The 21,094-nt window shown below is 41.0% G+C and overlaps 1 protein-coding gene across 1 annotated transcript in view; it reads left to right on the forward strand.

Moving 5' to 3' along the window:
* Window positions 1–17,232, forward strand: part of LOC115354869 (aryl hydrocarbon receptor nuclear translocator-like protein 1) — a 36,286-nt gene extending 19,054 nt beyond the window's left edge. Inside the window, exons 8-17 of the mRNA XM_030045362.1 lie at window positions 1,753–1,870; window positions 3,224–3,373; window positions 9,213–9,447; window positions 10,002–10,108; window positions 10,703–10,853; window positions 11,575–11,630; window positions 11,724–11,838; window positions 13,157–13,247; window positions 13,770–13,863; window positions 16,015–17,232. Coding sequence (XP_029901222.1) covers window positions 1,753–1,870; window positions 3,224–3,373; window positions 9,213–9,447; window positions 10,002–10,108; window positions 10,703–10,853; window positions 11,575–11,630; window positions 11,724–11,838; window positions 13,157–13,247; window positions 13,770–13,863; window positions 16,015–16,172 — 1,275 coding nt within the window. The 3' untranslated portion in view covers window positions 16,173–17,232. The remainder of the gene's footprint in view (window positions 1–1,752; window positions 1,871–3,223; window positions 3,374–9,212; window positions 9,448–10,001; window positions 10,109–10,702; window positions 10,854–11,574; window positions 11,631–11,723; window positions 11,839–13,156; window positions 13,248–13,769; window positions 13,864–16,014) is intronic.
* Window positions 17,233–21,094: the final 3,862 nt, after the last annotated feature.

Here is a 21,094-nt window from a genome sequence, read left to right on the forward strand (position 1 = left end):
TGGCCCATTTCATGACAAAATTTCTACTTTTAGTAAAGTTTTAATTTTCATGGAAAGGTTTCCTTAAATCTTAGCCCAAATCTTAACCAATCATATTTAATGGCCAAAACCTAACCCTGACCTCAACCAAAGCTGTTTGCAGCCCTTAGCAAACCTTTTCATATGTCGAACTCATGAACATGGCATTCCTATTGTATGCTGTTGTCCCATAATCCTTTTGTGGCAGAGGAAAGTAATATTCACATTATTTTTTATATACAACACATGCAGTAATCTGCATTTCAGAGTGGAACACTGAACATTTCACTGATAGCTCTGATGAAAGCCAACACCAGCAGTTTCCCCCAGTGTCACTGAGGTCAAATCTGTCTTTGTGTTCTTTAAAATGTCTTTTGGAGGGTTGCCACTCCCGGGTCTGTCATGTTTTTTTTTTGTTTTCTTGGATGGCACTTTGTAGTTCTTGGCAGCCGCACAGATACACACACCTGGTTTACATCGTTCACGTTTTTTAGTATACTGAGACAGACAGTAGGAAAGCAGAGAGGAGTTCAGAGGGGAGAAGCTTCTGGAGGAATCTGTTTCCAAGTCAGCAGGGAAACATGTGGGACTCGGGGTAATGTGGGGTCTCGCCACCAAACCATGACTGGATACACGTTGCAGCAATTTAAGTTGACCTCAATTCCCTTGTTTCTATTCAAAGCTCCTATTTGCTGCTCAGATAACTCGACTTGGTGTCCTTTACACTGAGTTTTGATAGAAAAACAAATTAAGAGAAAGGAAAAATAGAGATTTGCCATGATAGTAAGTACCGACTGTAATAGTAATAATTTAAAACTGCCACGTAACCAGGATCAGTGGAAACGCAGCACTGTATTTACAGCATTTAGTTTACAGTAACAACACAACTGGCACAAACTGAACAGAAAACACTTTGCAGTGTGTGGTGACAAGAGCCAATGATATGTTTTATTTATAAGTTTTTTGTTTTTTTTCCATACTTGAACTTTTTTGATTATTATTTTAAAGTCAGTATTTTTACTTTTACTTTACTTTTACTGAGTTTTGTCCTTCACTACATTTTAAATCAGATCCATTTCAGAGAACAAATGATCAGACAGACTGTGGAACCTTTCACAATAAAAGCTCCGTCAGCAAAGACGAGAAGAGGAACCTGCTTCTGCTTTGTCGGTTCTACTTTTTGTCATTTTCCAAATTTCGCAATAGAGACTGCAGGATGAAAAAAATGCAGCGAGGACCATTTAGACTCAACAGACAAAAAAAAAAAAAAAAAAAGTGAAATAAGTGTGGGGGGAAAAGGGTGAGTCAGTTGAGTCTACAGGGTCCTCACTTCAGTTGAGTGTAATATCCCTTTAAAAGCATGTAGTGTGCAGCTAACACAGTTACTGTTTGGAAAAAGGAGCTCAGTCACTTTTACTGCCAGGACATTTGAAATGAGACACTTTGGACTTTTACTGCAGGACATTTTTACTGCAATACTTCTACTTCTACTGCAGTCACATACCAGCAGAGGAACAGTACTTCTACTTGTACTGCAGTCAGATACCAGCAGAGGAACAGTACTTCTACTTCTACTGCAGTCAGATACCAGCAGAGTGACAGTACTTCGTAGTCTGTAGTTACTCTTTCCACTGCTATTTGTAATGCACATTTCTCTTAAAGCAAAATCAAAGAGTGAATCCCAGGCAGGAAAAGGTGAATAAAGAGCCGTCTGTCTGTGCCTCGGGTTCACAGCTGGAGCTGACGGGGCAAAGCCTGTTCGACTTCATCCACCCCAAAGACGTCAGCAAGCTCAAAGAGCAGCTGTCCACCTCGGAGCTGTACCCGCGCGAACAGCTCATCGACGCTGCAAGTGAGTCTGTCGCCACGCCGCGCCGTCACATTCAGCTCTCTGTTTGTTTGTTTGTCTGTCTGTTGTTGTTTGTTTTCTGCTTCCCTCTCTCACCACAGCAGCATTTTTGAGAACCAAACTGAACCATTATTGTGTCTAAAAATCATATTGAACAAATTCTCTCTCCTGTATTGAGCAGTATGATATAAAAAGTGGTACCACAGTGAAATCATCACTATAAATCTGGATTTTAACACGTTTGCTGTGATTCTAATGTGTTATTCATCCTCTTTGTGAGAAAATTTCACAATAAGAGACCTCACATTTCGATTCTGCTCTCTGACTGTTCGACTCTTACACAGTGATATACTGATCAGACTCAACTCAACTTTATTTACATTGCACCTTTCATACAAACATGCAGCCCAAAGTGCTTCACATTGCAAGATTAAAAGAACAAGGAATAAAATAAAATAAAATAAAGATAAAAACAATGGACAACAATCAAAAGTATGCCAGACCCCAAAATTACGACAATAACATCTGTAAAATGTTAAAAAAAAATAGGAATAAAAAACAAAATAAGCACAATGATAAACTAAAAACTGAGGCTAAAAAACTAAGTTTATAACGTTACTTCAAAATAAAAGCCAGATAGAAAAGATAGGCCTTTAGTGTCCATGTAAAAAAATCAAACAAGCAAGATTTTATAAAGCGTATTGTCAATGCAGAAATTAAGACAGCTTTTTAGAGTATTACATATTACACACAGATGACCTTGTTTCAGGATTTTTTCCCTCTATGAATGTGTTGAAACAAGGCAGAAAAAGGCAGATCAGCCCATCAGGATCAAGAAAATGACGCGTGATTCGAGACAATTCTGGAAACCAGTTGACTATCATTGAAAACAAGTGGGATTATCTCATCCCACTGGTGGATTTCTGACCTTGTTTGAAGAAAAACAAAATCTGATCCCTGAAAACAAGACTCAATGTTAACACGGAGATATTTTTTTTGCAGTGTAATCAACTACCAGAGCGCTGAGATCACATTCAAATATATTAAGCATTAGGTCGATATATCATCGCCACAAATGTGTCACGAGAATGTGCTGAATCTGTATATGTGTGTGTAACTTTACAATAACTTTATACAGCCTACATATCGCACACAGATGTCTGCACTGTTTCATGTCGAAGTCGGAGGATTACGAAAAGGCAGGAAACTGGATGCCTCTGATGAAAAGATTTCCTGAAACAAAAGAACCAGTATTTTAGCAGGATTTTACTTCTGTTTTGCCATGTGGACATTTTGCCTCTGCTTTACAGATACATGTGCTTGTGTGTGTGTGTGTGTGTGTGTGTGTGTGAGTAGCTGGGGTTCAGGTCCAGACGGACGTCCCAGTTGGAGCGTCCTACTTGTCCACTGGAGCTCGGCGATCCTTCTTCTGCCGCATGAAGCATAGCCGAGTGGTGGGGAAGCCTGAGGACAAACGCCCGCTGCCCAGTACCTCCAAAAAGAAAGGTGGGCTCAGCTCGGGTCAAGCCTGTAGAAAGTGTACAAATCCTTTATTCTGGGAAAGTACACACACCTGTTAGCGTAAATACCACTGACTGATACCAGATGGTGAGATTCAGCGGTCACAGAAGGTCTATACTGTGATCTTTGTTTTCAGAGACACACAGATACAGGTGGGTCACAGATTAAAAGACATAAGTGACATAAAGTGTCACAAAAGTAAGGCAAGGCAAGGCAAGTTTATTTGTATAGCACGTTTCAGTGCCAAGGCAATTCAAAGTGCTTTACATAGAGCATAAAGGCATTAAAACAATATAAAAGCAACACAAGAAAACATACATAAAAACAATTAATAAAAAGAAGCTAAAAAGAGAATAAGATAGAACAGGAAGTTAAAAGTTACAGTGCAGTGTAAAATATTAAACCTTAATGTGGTTTAATGGAAGGCAGCGGCAAACAGAAAAGTCTTCAGCTGTGATTTAAAAGAACTGAGAGTCGCAGCAGATCTTCAGTTTTCTGGGAGTTTGTTCCAGACATGTGGAGCATAAAAACTAAACGCTGCTTCTCCATGTTTAGTTTTGACTCTGGGGACAGAAAGCAGACCTGTCCCAGACGACCTAAGAGGTCTGGATGGTTCATAATTTAGCAGCAGATCAGAGATGTATTTTGGCCCTAAACCATTTAGTGCTTTATAAAAATCAATTCAAAATATTACTTATTATATAAGTAAGTATGTTGGCTCGCCACGAGCCACCAGGACACCTTCAGTGCTCCTTGGTTTTGATTCTCCAGGTCTCTGAAACTCTTCTGGAGGGGTGGAGCTCCATTCCTCCAAAAGATATTCCCTCATGCGATGTTTTGTTGATGGTGGTGGAGAGTTCAAAATGTCCCACAGGTGTTCAACTGCACTGACGAGCGGGGAGTGTGAAGGTCACATCAAATTTGCATTCGCTCAAATGAGACCTTCACAGGGGCTGTCGATATGATGCGAGTCGACACATGGATATTTTAGGCTGCTTTCTGATTTAGTATTGTAAATAAATCACTTTATAGCTGACTAATCAATGAGAAATGGCCTGTTGGCTCATGAAAATAACACAAAATGTAGAGTTACATAAAGCAGAAGAAAGAAATGCAACAAATATACAGCCGACAGGTTTGGCATTTACCTCTCAGAACAAAATAAAACAACTGCTCTTTCCTTCTTTCTTGAGAAACTCTAGATTCCATGTCAAACTTTTACTTCTTTGATTTGCTGAACTGTCATAACGCAGCCTGCTGTTTTTCTCCGGAACCTAAGGTCTGTTCTTCTTCCAGCTGATGGATAGTTTGTAGAGCTAAGTTGAATTCATTTATCATAATTTATCATTAATCAATGAGACGTGCCTGCGGGCTGAATCTCAGAGATCTCCCTCCTCATCAGACCGCTGAGTGGGCCCTCTGCGTCACCTGAGGCGGAGTCGCTCCCCTGTTTTCCCTCACTTATCGCTCTAATGCGCGGGCATTATGCTCATCGAATGTGTCTGTTTGATCACAGCTCCCAGCCCTATCCGCTGATGCCGCTCCCATAGATCTGAATGCAGATGGCATTTCAGTCACGGCTCCTGCCACTGAAACACAGAGCCGTCTTTGTGATTAAAGCTGCTGCCATCTGTGCCCCGGTACTGAACCCTCCCTCAAAGACACTCAGATCTTTTCCTCTTGCCATCTTGAGCCAAAATCTCGGTCGACCAGGCGTGCTCAGCATTTTTATCCACACTACAGAACATCATGGGATCTTCACAGCTTCATTTTATCATGCAGTAAACCCATATGGAAGAAACGGCGCTCGTTAATTTGCGCAGGTTTTTTTTTTAAAAATTTGTCACCCGTCGCTCTCCTTCCATTCACACAGCGACGACGGCGACGACTGCTTGCTCCATTCTGTGTCCTATTTTCCAGCCCTGGATTAAATAAGTATTTCCAAATAATTCTTGGCATTTGATTTAACCTACTTGGAGTACCAGATGGGTGGGATCTGTTGCCTGGGGCAGGGCAGCGAGTGCCAAAGAGCTTTGACTATTAGAAAGTCAGTGTGATACCTCTCTCTGTTTGACAACTCCACGGTTTTACCAGCCAATTCAGCTCTCCAGTAAAAACCAGAGAGTGAACAGTAAACGCTGCCCACTGCTGATGTGAGAGAGGAGAGGATTTGAGCTTCGCCAGCAGCTGCAGGGCCTCATCCTGCCTCAAGGAGCTGCCAACTCTACAATCTATTTAGCGCTGGGTTTAATGACAACTTTAGTGCCATAGACTATAAAATAACATCTGAACTTTATTTCAGAGGTTTTGCCGCCCTTCAAGGCAAGGCAGTTTTATTTCTATAGCACATTTCATGCACGGAGCAGCTCAGTGTGCTTTACATGAAAACGAGAAAAGTGAAAACAAACAATTCAAAAGAAACAAACATTTAAAAGAAAATAAGAAAATCCATACAATAAAAAAAAAACAATGGCAGAAGAAAATAATAACAAATAAAATCATTATAGTTAATAAATAGATTAAAAAAGTGCAGAGAAACAGAAAGGCAGAAAGAAAGAAAAAAGCTAGACTAAAATGGAGCATAAAATAAGAGTACAGCAAAAAATAATGAATTGCTTTAAAATGATAACAAATTAAAATACTAAAATGCTTTGAAAGAGCTCACCCATAGGCACATGAGAAGAGAAATGTTTTTAGTTTGAATTTAAAAACATTCACGCTTGGGGCTGACCTGAGTCCATGGATCGCAGAGCTCTACTGGGCTCATATTCAATCAGAGATTAACCTCTTCCACTCCTTCCCCATTTTTAGACCCATTTTCGGGGGGGCCAGGGGATCTTTAGAGGTCAACAGTAGATGCCTTACAGAAGTGATATTCATCATCTCAAAGCTGGGAACCAGAAGTAAATTTTGAGATGCAGCTTAGCACTGTGTGTAAAGTTTTTCCTAGTCATAAATCTGTAATAAACATTGCGTTGTTTTTGTTTTTAGGCACCTATTCAAATTTTGAACATTATGATGGCCATTCCCACGCCGAGTTATGTCTTATAAGTTGTTGCAGCACTTTTGGGGTTTATACCATTTATTACACAGATTTGGTGCAGGATTTAAGCATTTTTGACCCCTCAAGAATTGATTAAAAAAAAAAAAATAGTCAAAAGTCCTTAGAAAATACCACATTAGGACACACAGGACTTGAGAAACACCATAGGAAAACCCATGCTGTGATTTGCTGTCAAAAACTTTTGACATTTGGAGATTTTCTGTAAGAATTGCATTTTTCTGTGATTGCATGGTGAGCGCTCTGTTGTGGAAGTGTCTCAGAAACTTGCCCTTATTGTCAATATACCAGGAAAACCAGACATCCTCTGAATGCCCTTTTATCAAAGCCCTTTTTTATTTCATTTCTTTATTTTATTTTATTTCACTGTCTTTCTGTCACATTAAGTTTGACCCACATACAGAACAGCGTTACTACTATATGCAAACAGGTTGGTCTCCATGTGTTTGGTTGCTGCTTGGTCATGAATTTAACTCCAAACAGCTCTCAGACAGCCTCACCGAACGCTGCAGGTTCCCTGTGAACACACACTGTTTCATCGGTGCTGTTTCAATTCATTTCATTCCCCGCTGTTCTCCAGACAGCCGTTACAGTGAAAGGAGAGGTGGGGGGGGGGGAAAAGAAGGGCGGTGATGCTCCAGCAGGGAGAAAGTGACGCGAGTTATTTCTTGAAAAGATGAGCTGAATAGAGGAAAGTATTCAAACTGGGGTATAATTTCCGTGTCCCGGACCTGCAGGGCACATTAACCCCAAACACATTCCAGCTTCCTCCATCCAGCGGCAGCAGCGAGGAGGTGTACCAGAAGATTCAGGAGATATTCAGATGTGTTCCCAGGCAACGCTTTCAGTATAGGCAAGCCGGAGGAAAACAAACAAATGCAGTGGAAAATTTCTGACCTGCCTATGAGCAAACAGGAAATTATCTGATCGGAGCGACGACACCCGCCGTCCTCGTGCAGTCGAGAGTGGGTGTCTGTGGGTGGTGAGCATTCAGTTTCTGTGTCACAGGTGACCCTCAGATAGAGAGAAATGAAATTTAAAAAAAAAACCTCCGGTGGAATTTCAGAAATTGATGTCAGTGCAATTCATGAGTGCACGCTGAAAGAATGCTTATTTATTTCTGTTTCAGCCGGCTGAAAGAGATAAAAGTGGCACCTGCTGGCCGCCAAGTTTGCCTCGTTTGAATGGAAGTAGGTGAACGCTGAGTTACAAGTGCCTTAACTTTTATTTCTGTGCCAAAGCCTGACCTCAATTGCCAGAAAGAAGATTAAGAGAAAAGACTTTCTTCTCTGCCATTCAGCAGGTTAGAGGTACTGACGGTGATATTATTAGTCACCCGGCACTGATTTCTTTCTTATCCTTGAGGCTTTTTCCACCTTCTCAGGCAGGATTTGCTGTTTGCTTTCTCTTTTATCTGCATTTTTTGTTTAGGAATCTCCAGATTCACCATGCACCGTGACAGAGAGCATGCAGTACATACTGTACCATCCATTGTTCATTGCAGAACACCATAAAGTTTGTTTTTCAATTGCACAATGTGGGTGAGTTTGAATGAATGACTTCACAGTGGAAGGAATTTACGACTCTTTTTTCTTTTTCATTCTTTTTTTTTCTATCTTGACACACTTTTTTTTTTTTTCAATTGATGTCACAACCTCACGTGTGGAGCGCTGAACAGGAAGTAGGTCAGTGTTACAGCATTGTATAAGCATTAGGTAAGAAGATCGCTCAAACCCCGTTTACCGGCAGGTGCCAAAAAGAGGAGGTGTGGCGCCCCGCTGTGGCGCGCCTCCGCAAGTGCACCCACTGCAGTACAGAGGTGCATCAGTGTCTTTTTAACTATAAGGTCCAATACTGTTCAGTTTCCGTGATTTTCTTCAGATATGAGTAAGAATACATTTCTTGATGACCTTGTGATGATTTTGCAAATAAAAGCAGTAAAAAGACTACAGCTGAATTGAGCTTCAGTCACAGGATCACAGTTTGATGTATTTCTCTTTTTATGGTGCTGGCAGCTGCAAGGACACACTACAGACGGGTGACAGATTAAAGGAAACACCAACATTAAGTCTTAGTAAGGTGTTGGGCCTCACTTCAGTTTTAGCGTAATGCCCCTTTAAAAGCATGTAGTGTGCAGCGTGTTCTCTCCTCCTTTTCTAACTGCAGGGAAAAGATCCCAGCTAACACAGTTACTGTTTGGAAAAAGGAGCTCAGTCACTTTTACTGCCAGGACATTTGACATGAGACACTTTGGACTTTTACTGCAGGACATTTTTACTGCACTACTTCTACTTCTACTGCAGTCACATACCAGCAGAGGAACAGTACTTCTACTTCTACTGCAGTCACATACCAGCAGAGGAACAGTACTTCTACTTTTACTGCAGTCAGATACCAGCAGAGGAACAGTACTTCTACTTCTACTGCAGTCAGATACCAGCAGAGGAACAGTACTTCTACTAGAGGAGCAGTTTGTAGTACTCTGTCCACCACTGATGAAAATGATGTACCTGTGGGAGATGCTGGACTCTCTCCACCTCCATCATCAAAACACCAAATGAGAGAATATCTTTTGGAAGAATGGAGCTCCATCCCTCCAGTAGAGCAATGGAGGCTTGGAGAAACTAAACCCAGGAGCATTGAAGCTGCTCAGCACCTCACTAAGACTCTTGTTGTTGCGTGTTCCTTTAATTTGTCACCCGTGTGGACGTAGTAGCCCAGGTGTGTCATAAAAGCTGCTGTCTGCTGTGTCTCCACCCACAGACACCTACAGATACTGCACTCTTCACTGCACTGGATACATGCGGAGCTGGTCGACCAGCCAGCTGGACGCCGAGAGCGAATCAGAGAAGGAGAGCTCCCACCTGACCTGCCTGATGATGGTGTGCCGCGTCCACCCCCACGTGTCCCACCAGCCCCCCAAAGACGTCAGCGTCAAGCCCACCGAGTTCGTCACCCGCTGTACGATCGACGGCAAGTTCACTTTTGTTGACCAACAGTGAGTTTTCTGCTTCTATACCTTCTGCCCACACCTGCCATCATGAATCATGGATTAGTCATTTTGAAGGACACTGATCCACTGAGAGAAACATTTGCTGAGGTTTTGAAGAAATACTTGGTTACTGCACTTAAATATTGCCCCCCCCCCCCTTTTTTTTTTTTAGTAATTTGCATTTTACTCAAGTATTTATCTCTCTGTTGACTTTCAGTTGTGCTCCACTGCATTTTGAAACTAAAGTATACACTTTTACTCCACTACAGTTTCCCTGATAACCTTTTGTTACTCATTACAAAACAGTCAGGGTGAGACAGATCCATCATGGATAATGTGTATGGACCCATTTCTGACCCACGATAACTTCTGGGGAATTTTATCACATTCCCTGAACGTGTGCCTGATGAATGTTTCATCTGAAGGTGTTCTGTTTTTACTTGTATTCATCTGCATTTCGTGTTTGCTCTTCATGAATGCGGTCTGCCGGCCACAGTCCTGAGAGAGGGAACGGGAATAACGTAGACGTCCTCGTTGTGTTTGTCCTGTCTGTCCACCAGGGCCACGACGGTCATCGGATATTTGCCACAGGAAGTCCTCGGCACGTCGTGTTACGAGTACTTCCACCAGGACGACCTGCAGCACCTGGCAGAAAAACACAGGCAAGGTGATGAGTCAAAACCAGACTTCTCACTCCCAATATCCTCATTACAGAATGCAGCCAGCATATCTCATGGTTGACCTCTGTAGAACCTTCTGACCCCACAGAGGAGAGGGTCCATTCTCAAATTAAGTAAAAACATCACACTGATACTGAGGGAAATATTCAAAGCCAAGACGCCGTTGTTTTATGCCTGCAGAATCACATTAAACAGAAAAGATTTACATGTTTTGTGCATCATTTCAGACACATTTCCCTGGAACTCAGTAGCACATGTTTGGGATCTTTGGAAACCCCAGGATCTCAAGAATTTAAAATAAAGTTCTGTGGGTTTGAACAAAGCTCAGTCGTGCAGCATGCATTCATATCCATCCATCTGTTTTCTCAACTTTGGTATGGATGTAAAACTCATTATACAATACGTTTGAATGTACTGTTTTTTACTAGACCTTTCCTCAAAACGTTTTCATTTTTAAAAACATTGACCAGTGATGATGCAGTAATTTTTTTTTTTTTTTTTTGGAGGAATTTGGAGATTTATTTGGAGTGGAACCCGCTCCCGGTGCTTTGTGATGATTCTGGTGTCCGATCTTTCGGCAGTTCTTCGAAGTAAAGAGAAGATCGAGACAAACTGCTACAAGTTCAAGACGAAATACGGCTCCTACGTTTCACTCCAAAGCCAGTGGTTTAGCTTCACAAACCCATGGACCAAAGAAGTTGAGTTTATCGTGTCTTTAAACAGAGTTGTCTCGTAAGTATTAATCCTGTCTAATCAAACCTCCAGTGCAAAATCAAAAAGTTAAACTGTATGTCGGTGTGTTTTGGCCATTGTAGGGAGAGAAAAAAAGCCAGAGGAGTGGGGTTAATATGCTGAGAAAATACTCTGAATTTCCAAGATTCAGTTTGTAAATTTACAAGAAAAAAACGTGGATATTCTCCGAGATTAAAATGGTAAATTTACGAGAAAAAACTCACAAATTTTGAGAAAAAAAATTGAAATTTCTGAGATTATAAAGTCACAAATTTTGTGAGAACAAAACACAGAAAATCTGATTAAACTAAATTTACGACAAAAAACTCACAAATTTATAAGAAAAAATTTATATTTGTACTTATATATATATCTTATATATATGTAAGAAATTTTGTGACTTTACAGTCAATTTTTGAGTTTTTCTCATAAATTTGTGAGTTTTTAATTCAGAAATTTCAACTTTAATCTCGGATTAAAGTTGAATTTTTTTTTCTTGGAATATATTTTAATAATTTTATTTACCCCCTACAACGGCTCTAATATGCTGTGGTTTACTGCAAATTCTTTTAGATCTATTTTGGATCCTTTGTACCTGAACCTACCAGTTTTTTGTTAATGTTGATCCCTGCCATGGACAGAGCAGACTGTGTAGCTGCAGCAGGAAAACATCTTATTTATTCATGGACATGTTAAGTTAAATACTCCTCTCCACCTGCAGGGGGCCTAGTCGCACAAAAGCTGATGAAGAACCTGGCAGCTCGAAAGCACTTCAGGGTACGAAGAAAATACGTTTGTGCGGGCTTTTTTTTTTTTTTACGTTTTCGTGTGTGTTCGACTGACGTTGCCGCTTCCCCTCTCCCTCCACAGAGGACTCCAAGCGGACACTTCCCATAATTCCCGGCCTCTACAGCAGCGTGGGCACAATGATCTATGCAGGAAGCATAGGAACCCAAATAGCAAATGAGCTCATCGACTCCTACAGGTGTGTTTGTGTGTTTGTGCTGAACTCCCAAATCCCAGCTACATTTAGTCTAGTTACTCTGGCAGAGCACCTTTTTAATGTTTTTTAATGTACATTTTTGCTGAAATATTCTACGCAGGATCTTGATTGAAAGAAAGTTATTATCGTTGTACATTTTTCGTTAGTTATATCTATTTTTATTCTGTTTTGACTTTGACTAATTATATCTATTTTTATTCTGCTTTGACTTTCTGTTTTTGATTGCACTATTGTTTTAATTAGTTTGTAAAGCTGTTTGCTATTTTAGTGTAGTTTTATTTTTGTTATTTTGTTAGTTTTCATTAACTATTTTCTCAGTAAGTATTTTTTACTCCCAAGTAGATTTGATAAGAGCTGCGTTTTACTTTTATTGAAGTAGATTGCTACCCCAATAGTTTTACCTTGACTTAAGTAAAATATCTGCAAAGTAACAGCACTTGTACTTGAGCCAAGTTATTCTAATTGTGGAAACACAGTGGAGCAGCGTGACATTAGATTAGACTAGGTGGGACTAAACCAGTGTTTTATGTAAAAATCTAATCTCAGCTTAATGTTATCAGTGTAAATCACAAAGCAAAGCCCAGCCTTGCAAAGTCAGAGACTCTAAATTTGCTCCATTTGCCCAAATTTAATTCTGGTGTCTGCTGTGGATGCTGTTGAGAGACGTTCCCCCTTTGAAGTGGAAGCATCAGATCGAATGGAGAGGTGTGATATCAAACTGGCTGGAACTGGCTCATGTATTAAAGGTTTCCCGGGCGCTCAGCTTTTTTAAACAGCCACGTGTGGCGGCTGGCATGCAAATTTACCAGGAGCTGCCGTGAGAATCGTGGTGGAGAAACTGATTTGTTGATTCAGCACAGAGAAGCATATACAGTAGATTAGAGCGCAACAAATAACAAATGGTTTCTCGGAAATAACACATCGAGAAGTTGAGCAACATCACTGGTTATTTATCTGTTGCAGCTATGCAAGAGATAAATAAATAGCATTAGCACAAAATAGAGATTGCTGTTTTTACTGTTGCTCCTCATTTTATGCTCCACATATTTTAGAATGGATGAAATTTAAATGATCTCCATGGAGACACAGGGTCATTACAGCAGGACGTAGCAACAGTCAAATTCTCATCAAAGCAGAAACAAATGAGATAAGAAGGATAAAATGAAGGAGTATGAACATCCGTTGATGTCACTGTTATATGAGACACGTGCGGGTTAAGCAGAACTGAAGAAAACAGTCAGATCAGATTTGGATTTAAGATTTATTTTATGTCTTTTCCCTTTCGGCTGTGTTTGAGCAGACAGAATTCCTCTCCATCGAGCGGAGCTGCCAGCCCGTTCAGCTCCATCCAGGACAAATCTCCACTGATTTCCTCCCAGACCACCAGGACTGTGAGTAACCTATCCATGCTTACACCGCTCCTCTACTTTTGATTGGATAAAACAAATAAAATGTGGAGGCAGACAACTTGTAAGTCATTTAACCGCAGCAGGAGCTACAATAAATAAAAAAACATGAGGTTCCAGATGTGGGACACTCGGTTTTAAACGCACGCTTGCTGAGCTTCTGCTGCATTTTCCTCTCTGACCTGATGCTGCACTTTAGAAGCGTCCCTAAGAGGAATTGCTCGCAAAATGCAAATTCTCTTCTGCTCTTCAGCTTTTGGAAGTTACAAACAACAGAACGGTGGCTAGTTGGCCCAAAGCTCTGTGCTACAGTTCACTAATTTGTCTGTGTTGTACGTCGTCCAAGAGAGAAATGTGTGAGGTGCTGGCGCTGGATAAATGCATGGAGAGTTCTGCATTGATTGTGATTCCCTGTGATTCCCTGTGTTATCCAGCTCCGCAAAGGACAGACTCAGGACCCGTTTGTAGCTTGTTGTTAAGAGGTTACTGTGACGTGACTCGTTCCAGGTCTCCAGTAGGGACGAGGCCGCAGCCAGTTCACAATCCCAGTTTGGTTCACGGACAGCAGCGGCTGCTAGCAATGCAACATCTGAAAACACAGGTATAGTGATCTCTCTGTCTCTAACTTCGTTTTTTTTGTTTGTTTGATTTTTTTTTCTTTTTTAATCAAACGTAGACATCGTGACGTGATGTCTAAATATCTCCAGCAGCTCAAGTGAAGTTTGTTATCAGAAAATGTTTTCTAGAGCCGCCGTTTTGCACCGTCATTCAACAATCATACAGGGAGAAATCCATTATAGAAGACCAGAAATCCATAGACCAGAATGCAGTGCAGCTGGAAAACATGATAGGGTTTTGGGTTTGGCTTTTTTTAACATTCAGGCACGGCATTCCTCTTTCTCTGCTCTCACTTTTTTTTCCATCTGGAAAAACCTTTGCTCTCTTGCTTTCGCTGTCGCTCTCTCCACCCCACAGCGAACCGATCCCCCTTTCAAGCCTGTAACTTCTTCAAACACTGCAAGTCAGGCCTGTAAGGAATCAGGAGCACTATGATGGCACAAGTGCATATGAACTTAATTAACTGCACATCAGCTGACGTTTCGGTGAACGGCCTTCCTCACGATACAGATTAGTAGCTCGTTGCAGCTTATAGAGACAAACATCACCAACAACACAACAGTGCAAAGACCTTACTATAGAAAAAGAAAAGGATATAACCCTCACTCTTAATGTATATCACCTATATTCCCCTTTAAAGTTTGTTTGCTGCCTTTAGTACGTGTGTGTTTCCATCTCCTGCTGACTTTATCTCTTTCCCCTCTGTGGGGATTTAGGAGTTTGAGTACATGAGTTTGAGAAAAATAACAAATGGAATTTTCTTTGTTTTTTTTTTCTTTTTTGTGGAATATGGATTTGTCTGGATTTTATACTTCTGATTAACATTCTTGAATAAATGAAGTCCAGGCTTATTTGTACCATCAGAGTTTCCCCGACTCCTTGCGAGCCTGACTTGCAGTGTTTGAAGTTTAAATGTTTTGTACAGTTGAAAATGTATGGAGCTAAATTGCTGCCAGACAAACTCACCTGCTGGACGCTCATATCTTTCTTTTTTTTTAATGAAGCTTTGCTGAGCTGGCAAAGCTAGGAAGCCATCGTGCAGTGCCAGTTGGCAGTGGCTGTCTCCTGCTCTGCTCCACCTCCCGGCGTAGCGATTCAGGCTCGTTTAAATTGATTCATAGCGCCGCCTGCTGTTGTGGAGGGCGAATTGCAAAGGACATTTGTGAGAAAATCCACAGTGGAAAAATTGTGTCAAAAGTCACATGATATGTTTTTGCCTTTGGAGGAGATATATATTTTTTTGGTCTTCGTAGGAAATATTTTGTTGTACTTGTAAGAACTGATTTTTTTTTTCCTGAGCATTGTATCATAGAAATAAGTTGTATATTTGTTTGATAGGTAAGTTTTGTATTTGCAAAACAAAATACATTAGTTTGTCAATGGTGTTTTGTATTTGTGTTTGTTAGTGACTCATAGGACATTAATAAAACATGATTTATTTGTTTGTTAGGTTTTGGCAGCAATTTAGCTCCATAAGCACACCCTCCTCTGCTCTTGGTAGAAACACTAATGATGATATTTAAGTTTTAAATGACAGTTTGGAGTCTTACCCATATAGTGGTACTTGCTGCTCTATGTGTGATACATCCACCAAATTTGGACTGTGAAATCCTCCCCTGTCAGGTAAAAACTGGAAAACAACACCATTTTGAGCTGAAAAATTGTTTTGAAAGATGCACAACAAAACATTATTATTTTGGTTTCACTTCCAACCCTCTTTCCAGTCCCCTGACTTCCAGAATGGTGGAACTATTTTCTGCTGTATCACCACGCAGCAAACGCTCCGGTCCTATATTCAACCCACTGGGTGATACAGCGGCAGATCTAGGGCGGGAAATAGTTCTGCCATTTGGGCGCCTGAAAAGAGCGTTGAAAATGAAACCAAAACAAACTTATGTTGGTGGGCATCTTTCAAAACAATTTTTCAATTTTGAGTTGCTGCTCAAAACGATGTTGTTTTCCGACACGGAGGGATTTTATAGACTAAACTTGGTGGCTGTTACACTTGGATGGAACAGCAAACACCGCTACATGGGAAAGAATCCAAACTGTCACCTCAATATCGTATGAAGGGGAGTTTTCTCTAAGTCTTGTTTTTGGATTTGTTTACTTATTTTTGCTCTGCTTCACCCAGGCGAGGCGTCCCAGCTGGACTTAGACAATATGGTGGTGCCCGGCCTGAGCAGCTTCAGCAGCGACGAGGCGGCCATGGCGGTTATCATGAGCTTGCTGGAGACGGATGTCAACATGGGTCAACCGGTGGACTTTGAGGACATACACTGGCCTTTTTAGAGGATGCACAAACTCCGTCCTTCTTAAGTATTCTTATGCCGTTTTCTTGCCGAGGACTTGGGCATTCGGTTGTTAACTCTGTGATCGACTGATCTTGCCAGGGACAATGGAACCCACTGGACTATACCAAAGGCCAAAGATTGTGTTGTATCATGCAAGTCTAACACAAAGATGTAGAACTTAATAGAAGATATCTCATCGATTCCCCTGAAGGAGCACTTTGTCTTTTCACTCGCTGCCATCTGATGCGAGTACCCGAGCGTCCCTGAAGCAGGTGGGGATCCGGTGTCTTCCTCAAGGACACTTCGGCAATGTCATGGCGGCTTGAAGCCAGGCTCCCCATCGAGAAGAACGGTCTCACTAATCGCTCTGCCGCCCTGTTGCTCCCAGGGAGTGACCAAGGTCTGTCGATGGACAGGAGTCAGACTGCCACCGCGTGCCGTGCTGCTAGATAAACTCCTCTTGGCACTTGCTAAAGCTTAGGTACCCGGTGATGACTTCCATGTCTCTCTTAACATGGCTTGATTGTTCCATTTTTTAAATTCTATTTTTTAATTATCGTCCCTGAAGCTTGAAAAGTGTGGAGTCCTGTCTGTTTTCATATCGAATGTGCACTAAAGGACTGAGCCCTAGTATGCCTATACTGTATCTTCACATATCACATACTTACTGTAATCCAGACAGTTCTGTGACGCTGCACCGAACGCCTGGGAAACTATTGAAGTGTTTGTGCTCAATCCTTCCATGAACTAGCGGAGATTGTTTACCGGTGGTTACGAAGGACACGCCGCCATGTTGGAGGAGTGACAGCTAGGGATGGGAACGAGTGCTCGTTATGTAGCCACCAACTCAACTAGTAAAATACTGCCCGAATTTTGCCATGAAAAATAAAACAAAACAAAAAAACACACACATTTTCCCCGCTTGCAACAAAATCCCTTACTTGAATGTGCCAGTCCCAGCTAAATCCACAGGGTGGCGCTGTAGCCTTCCTAGGGTAAGCTGAGCCTACCCGTTGATGGGATGCAATATGGTGGCAATTGCCTGCTTCCACTGTTAAACACCCGAATATTACTTTTACTCACCATACTAAAGAAAGAAAAGTGAGCACAGCTTTAATTGGCTCAATCAATAAAGGAAAGTCTAAATTTCATGCATGTATCAATTCTCTTTTTGATTTATGTATGCATAGATTTAATAGAATAATCAGCAACTAAATCACTTGAAATTCCCATCCCTAGTGACAGCAGATTTTAAGACTGTAACGTTATCGCCCCGTCTCTGACAAATCCCCTCTTTAATATAATTTGAACAAACAAACACCCTAACCATTGCACCATAACAGCCATTTTCTTTGGTTTTGGAAGGAGGCAATAACGTTACAGACTTGATGTTTCTAAATGTCCCTCATTACCACTGACAATCACTCGTAAATGAAAAATCCATCCAGAAACACTTTGTCCAAGGTGATGTACTTTGTATTTCCGGGCTTCTTTCTCTTTTGCACCAGTGTACAACAATCATACAGGGAGAAATCTGTGTCTGGAGGTGGCAAGGAGGCATTCTGGGAAGCATCGGAAATTACTAATTCAAGTGGAAGTAGGAGAAGCAGATTCAGGGAAGTAATTTATATAGAACTTCATTACAAAATAACCCCTAGAATGCATTGAACATCACAGATTGGTGATATGTTGTAGTGGAGTATGCAGGGGGGGTGGAGGGTTCACCTTTGATGCTCTGTGCCAGATGTCTGGTTTCATCACTGGTTCCTCTGAACCTTCAAAGCGTAATGTGATTGTATTGCCTCAAACACATACTGCTTATAACAAAGTTCAGTTGTAAATCCGTCGTTATGTGCTTTCTTCGCCTTCTTGAGCGCATCTGTAAGGCGGCATCGGCCAATATTTATTGTTGCCATTCACGACGTCTGAACAGGACCTGCCCTGTAATCAAACGATGAAAAATCCAGTGTTTCTATATGTGCAAACTGTCCTTACTGTATCTGCTGTAACATGGAATGAAAGTTGAAGTCATTGAACGTAAAAGGTTTTTTTTTTTTTTTTTCAAATACAGATTGAATTAATTTTTTAAAAACGTGTCTCATGTCTATGTTTGTTACTGTAGTTGTGGTGATCCTAAAAGAACAAAAGAAATTACTCACTTGACCACTAGGTGGCACGCTCTGTTGTAAAATAGCAGTCCTGCCTTAATGCTTAATGTGACGTCACTCTTGCTGCCCTGCCATTTACTTTCAGAGTCATCCAAGCTGAAAATCACATATGTGCACTCATGCATGCCTTATTTTCAATCAAAGTTCCTCACTTAAAAAAAAAATAATAATAATCAAAATCTATCTACAAAATGCTGCACCTTAACAAGCCGTTCAGTCTCACAGTCATATTTTGCCAGTGTCATTTTCTTCATCTTAACGGCTAATCTACGTTATTCTGCTTTGGTTCGACTGATTTATACTTGTTCCCAGAAAAACTCCTGAAAAAAGTGAAACTGCGCCAGAAACAATTATCTCAGATTTTTCACACTTGCTTAAAGAAAAACAAAATTTTAACGTTTACTATGGAATGAATGAATGAATGAGTTTATTTCGGTACATTTCAATGACTGATTTCTCAGTTAGACTATGTAAGCGAAAGGATGTAGGTAGAAGCAAAACTTATATAAACCTACCCCTTTTACCTTACAAAATTACACTTGTCACAACAAATACAAAAAGAGCAAAGCACAAGAATTTGAAATGAATCGTATCAGTAAACTTAAATTTCCCATCATAGCAAAAATAAAGAATAGCGCAGTGCACAACCCGAAAATAACAGTACAGAATTAGCAAACTTAATTTTCCATACACATACAGTAACTATGGCACTGATTGACTTGTTAAAATGGAGATTTTTTCTTTTTTTGCATTGATTTTTTTTAAATTATCCCTAAAACACTGAAGATCCTGTTTGTAAAACATTTCCCTCACTCTATCAAAGTATTATTTTGCCAACCGATACTTTGTGCTATCCAATGAAAAGTGTCATAACTCATTTTAATTGTGTGCTGCCAGCCATTTTTTCAGAGAATGTGTTATTTTTTTTCTAAGGACAGTTATCTTATGCCAAACAAAACTCTTCATTTGTCTATTAAGGTCATTTCTTTTCTTGAGTCTTATATTCCCAACATGAATCGAGGTTCATTGATGAGGTGATTCAGATAAAGCCACTATTCACCTTCAGTCTGTTTCTCTCCCTGCCACTCTTAATTTTCAGTTTTAATCTCTCAATTTGATGGCTGTCCACAGTATCAGCTGATTACAAAGGGTACACACAGGTCATATCCAGTTTATTGATTTTGACATTAGAGGAACACATAACTGGATAATTGAATAACTTCATCACGTCATGGTGGTTTAAGGCGTACCATGTGAACAACTTTTCCTGTGTCTCCACCACTAACGTCAATAATGTCTAATAAATGTGAAAATGCCCGAAAAATTCCTGAAAGTCACGATAAAACGAGCTATCAAAATGTGTTTCCGTCCTTAATATGCAAAAGACCTTTCCCCATCTACCTGGACTCCACCCCAAACCAACAATCATTTCTTTTTTTTATCCCATTTTCCTTCCTTGTAACCTCAGGCCATAGATGGGCCAAGAGGGAGCCACAGGTATATATTTTTAAAAACGGAAGTCTATTACAGTGCCCCTCAAATGGTGGTGCATGTACCCCCAGGAGTATGTTGGAGTGCTGCAGGGGTTACATGAGATTTTTTGAAAAAGTCATAGCAGTCATGCATAATTCCTAAAATTATCAGCCCTTGCTATAATAAGTTCAACAAAAAATTAAGAAATGTAAATGTCAGTTTGATAAAGCACAGTCGGATGTGTATGTTTGTGGTTTAAATCTACGAGCAATGACGTTTGTTCACCATGAAAAAAATCCAGAAAATGGATTAGAGGTTGAAACGTAGCAGCGATACAGCTGAAAGCAATGAGAAAGAAGAGGAAAAGAAGCAGAAAGAGAAACAACCAAATCTCCTCAGTGTCAGGTTGTTGTTTCACACACTGACGGACCTGGGCTGGACCGCTTCATATGGGCTTTTTTCATTTTTTTTTTTTTTTTTCATTTTTTTTTTCAATTTTTTTTTCAATTTTTTTTTGCAGTGGTGGTGCACTCAAAAAATATTTCAAGGGGGGACACTATTGAAAAAAGCGTGAGAACCACTGGCCTGGCACATACAGAATTTCACAGGTAATGCATATGGACTGAAGCAACATGTTTAGACCTTTGGATGATCCCTCCTTGCCCTGTGTGCCGCCCCAACAGCTTAGGAGTAACCTTCATTCTGTCTCTATCTGCTAGCTGCACTCCCTGCCCCACAGAGGCACAGCATCTGTCTGGCCTTGGCCAGGTAGAAGGTCGGTCCGATGAGCAGGGCGAACTTGGGGAAGAAGACCATCCAGCTGAGGATCCTGCAGATGGCTGAGTCCAGATGCTCCGACCCGGACTGATGCATGATGGACAGCAGTGGCAGCAGCAGGATGATGGGCAGGTAGGACGCCACCGCAGGCACCACCACCGCCAGCACGTTCCACACGGCGCGCCTCCTCAGGGGCACAGGAGGAGCCGCCTGGGGGCCGGAGTGGGCGGGGCTTTGCTGCCACAGGGACCAGACCACGCCCCCAAGGCTGGCGAGCATGAGCAGGAAGAGGACGGACATGAGGATGGAGATGGGCAACATGACGTTGTAAAGTCCTCCGATGCTGCCTGGACGGGAGAGGACATCAAATTATGATAATCATCATTAGTAAATGGTAAACTGATAGTTAATTAAACTTTTGTTAATACTTATTTTACAGTTAACAAACATTAAAATGATAATTAATAATGTTTACTTATTACACAGCAAACTGTTTATTAAC

The sequence above is a fragment of the Myripristis murdjan genome, chromosome 23, assembly GCF_902150065.1.
Source record: "Myripristis murdjan chromosome 23, fMyrMur1.1, whole genome shotgun sequence".
Lineage (NCBI taxonomy): Eukaryota > Metazoa > Chordata > Actinopteri > Holocentriformes > Holocentridae > Myripristis > Myripristis murdjan.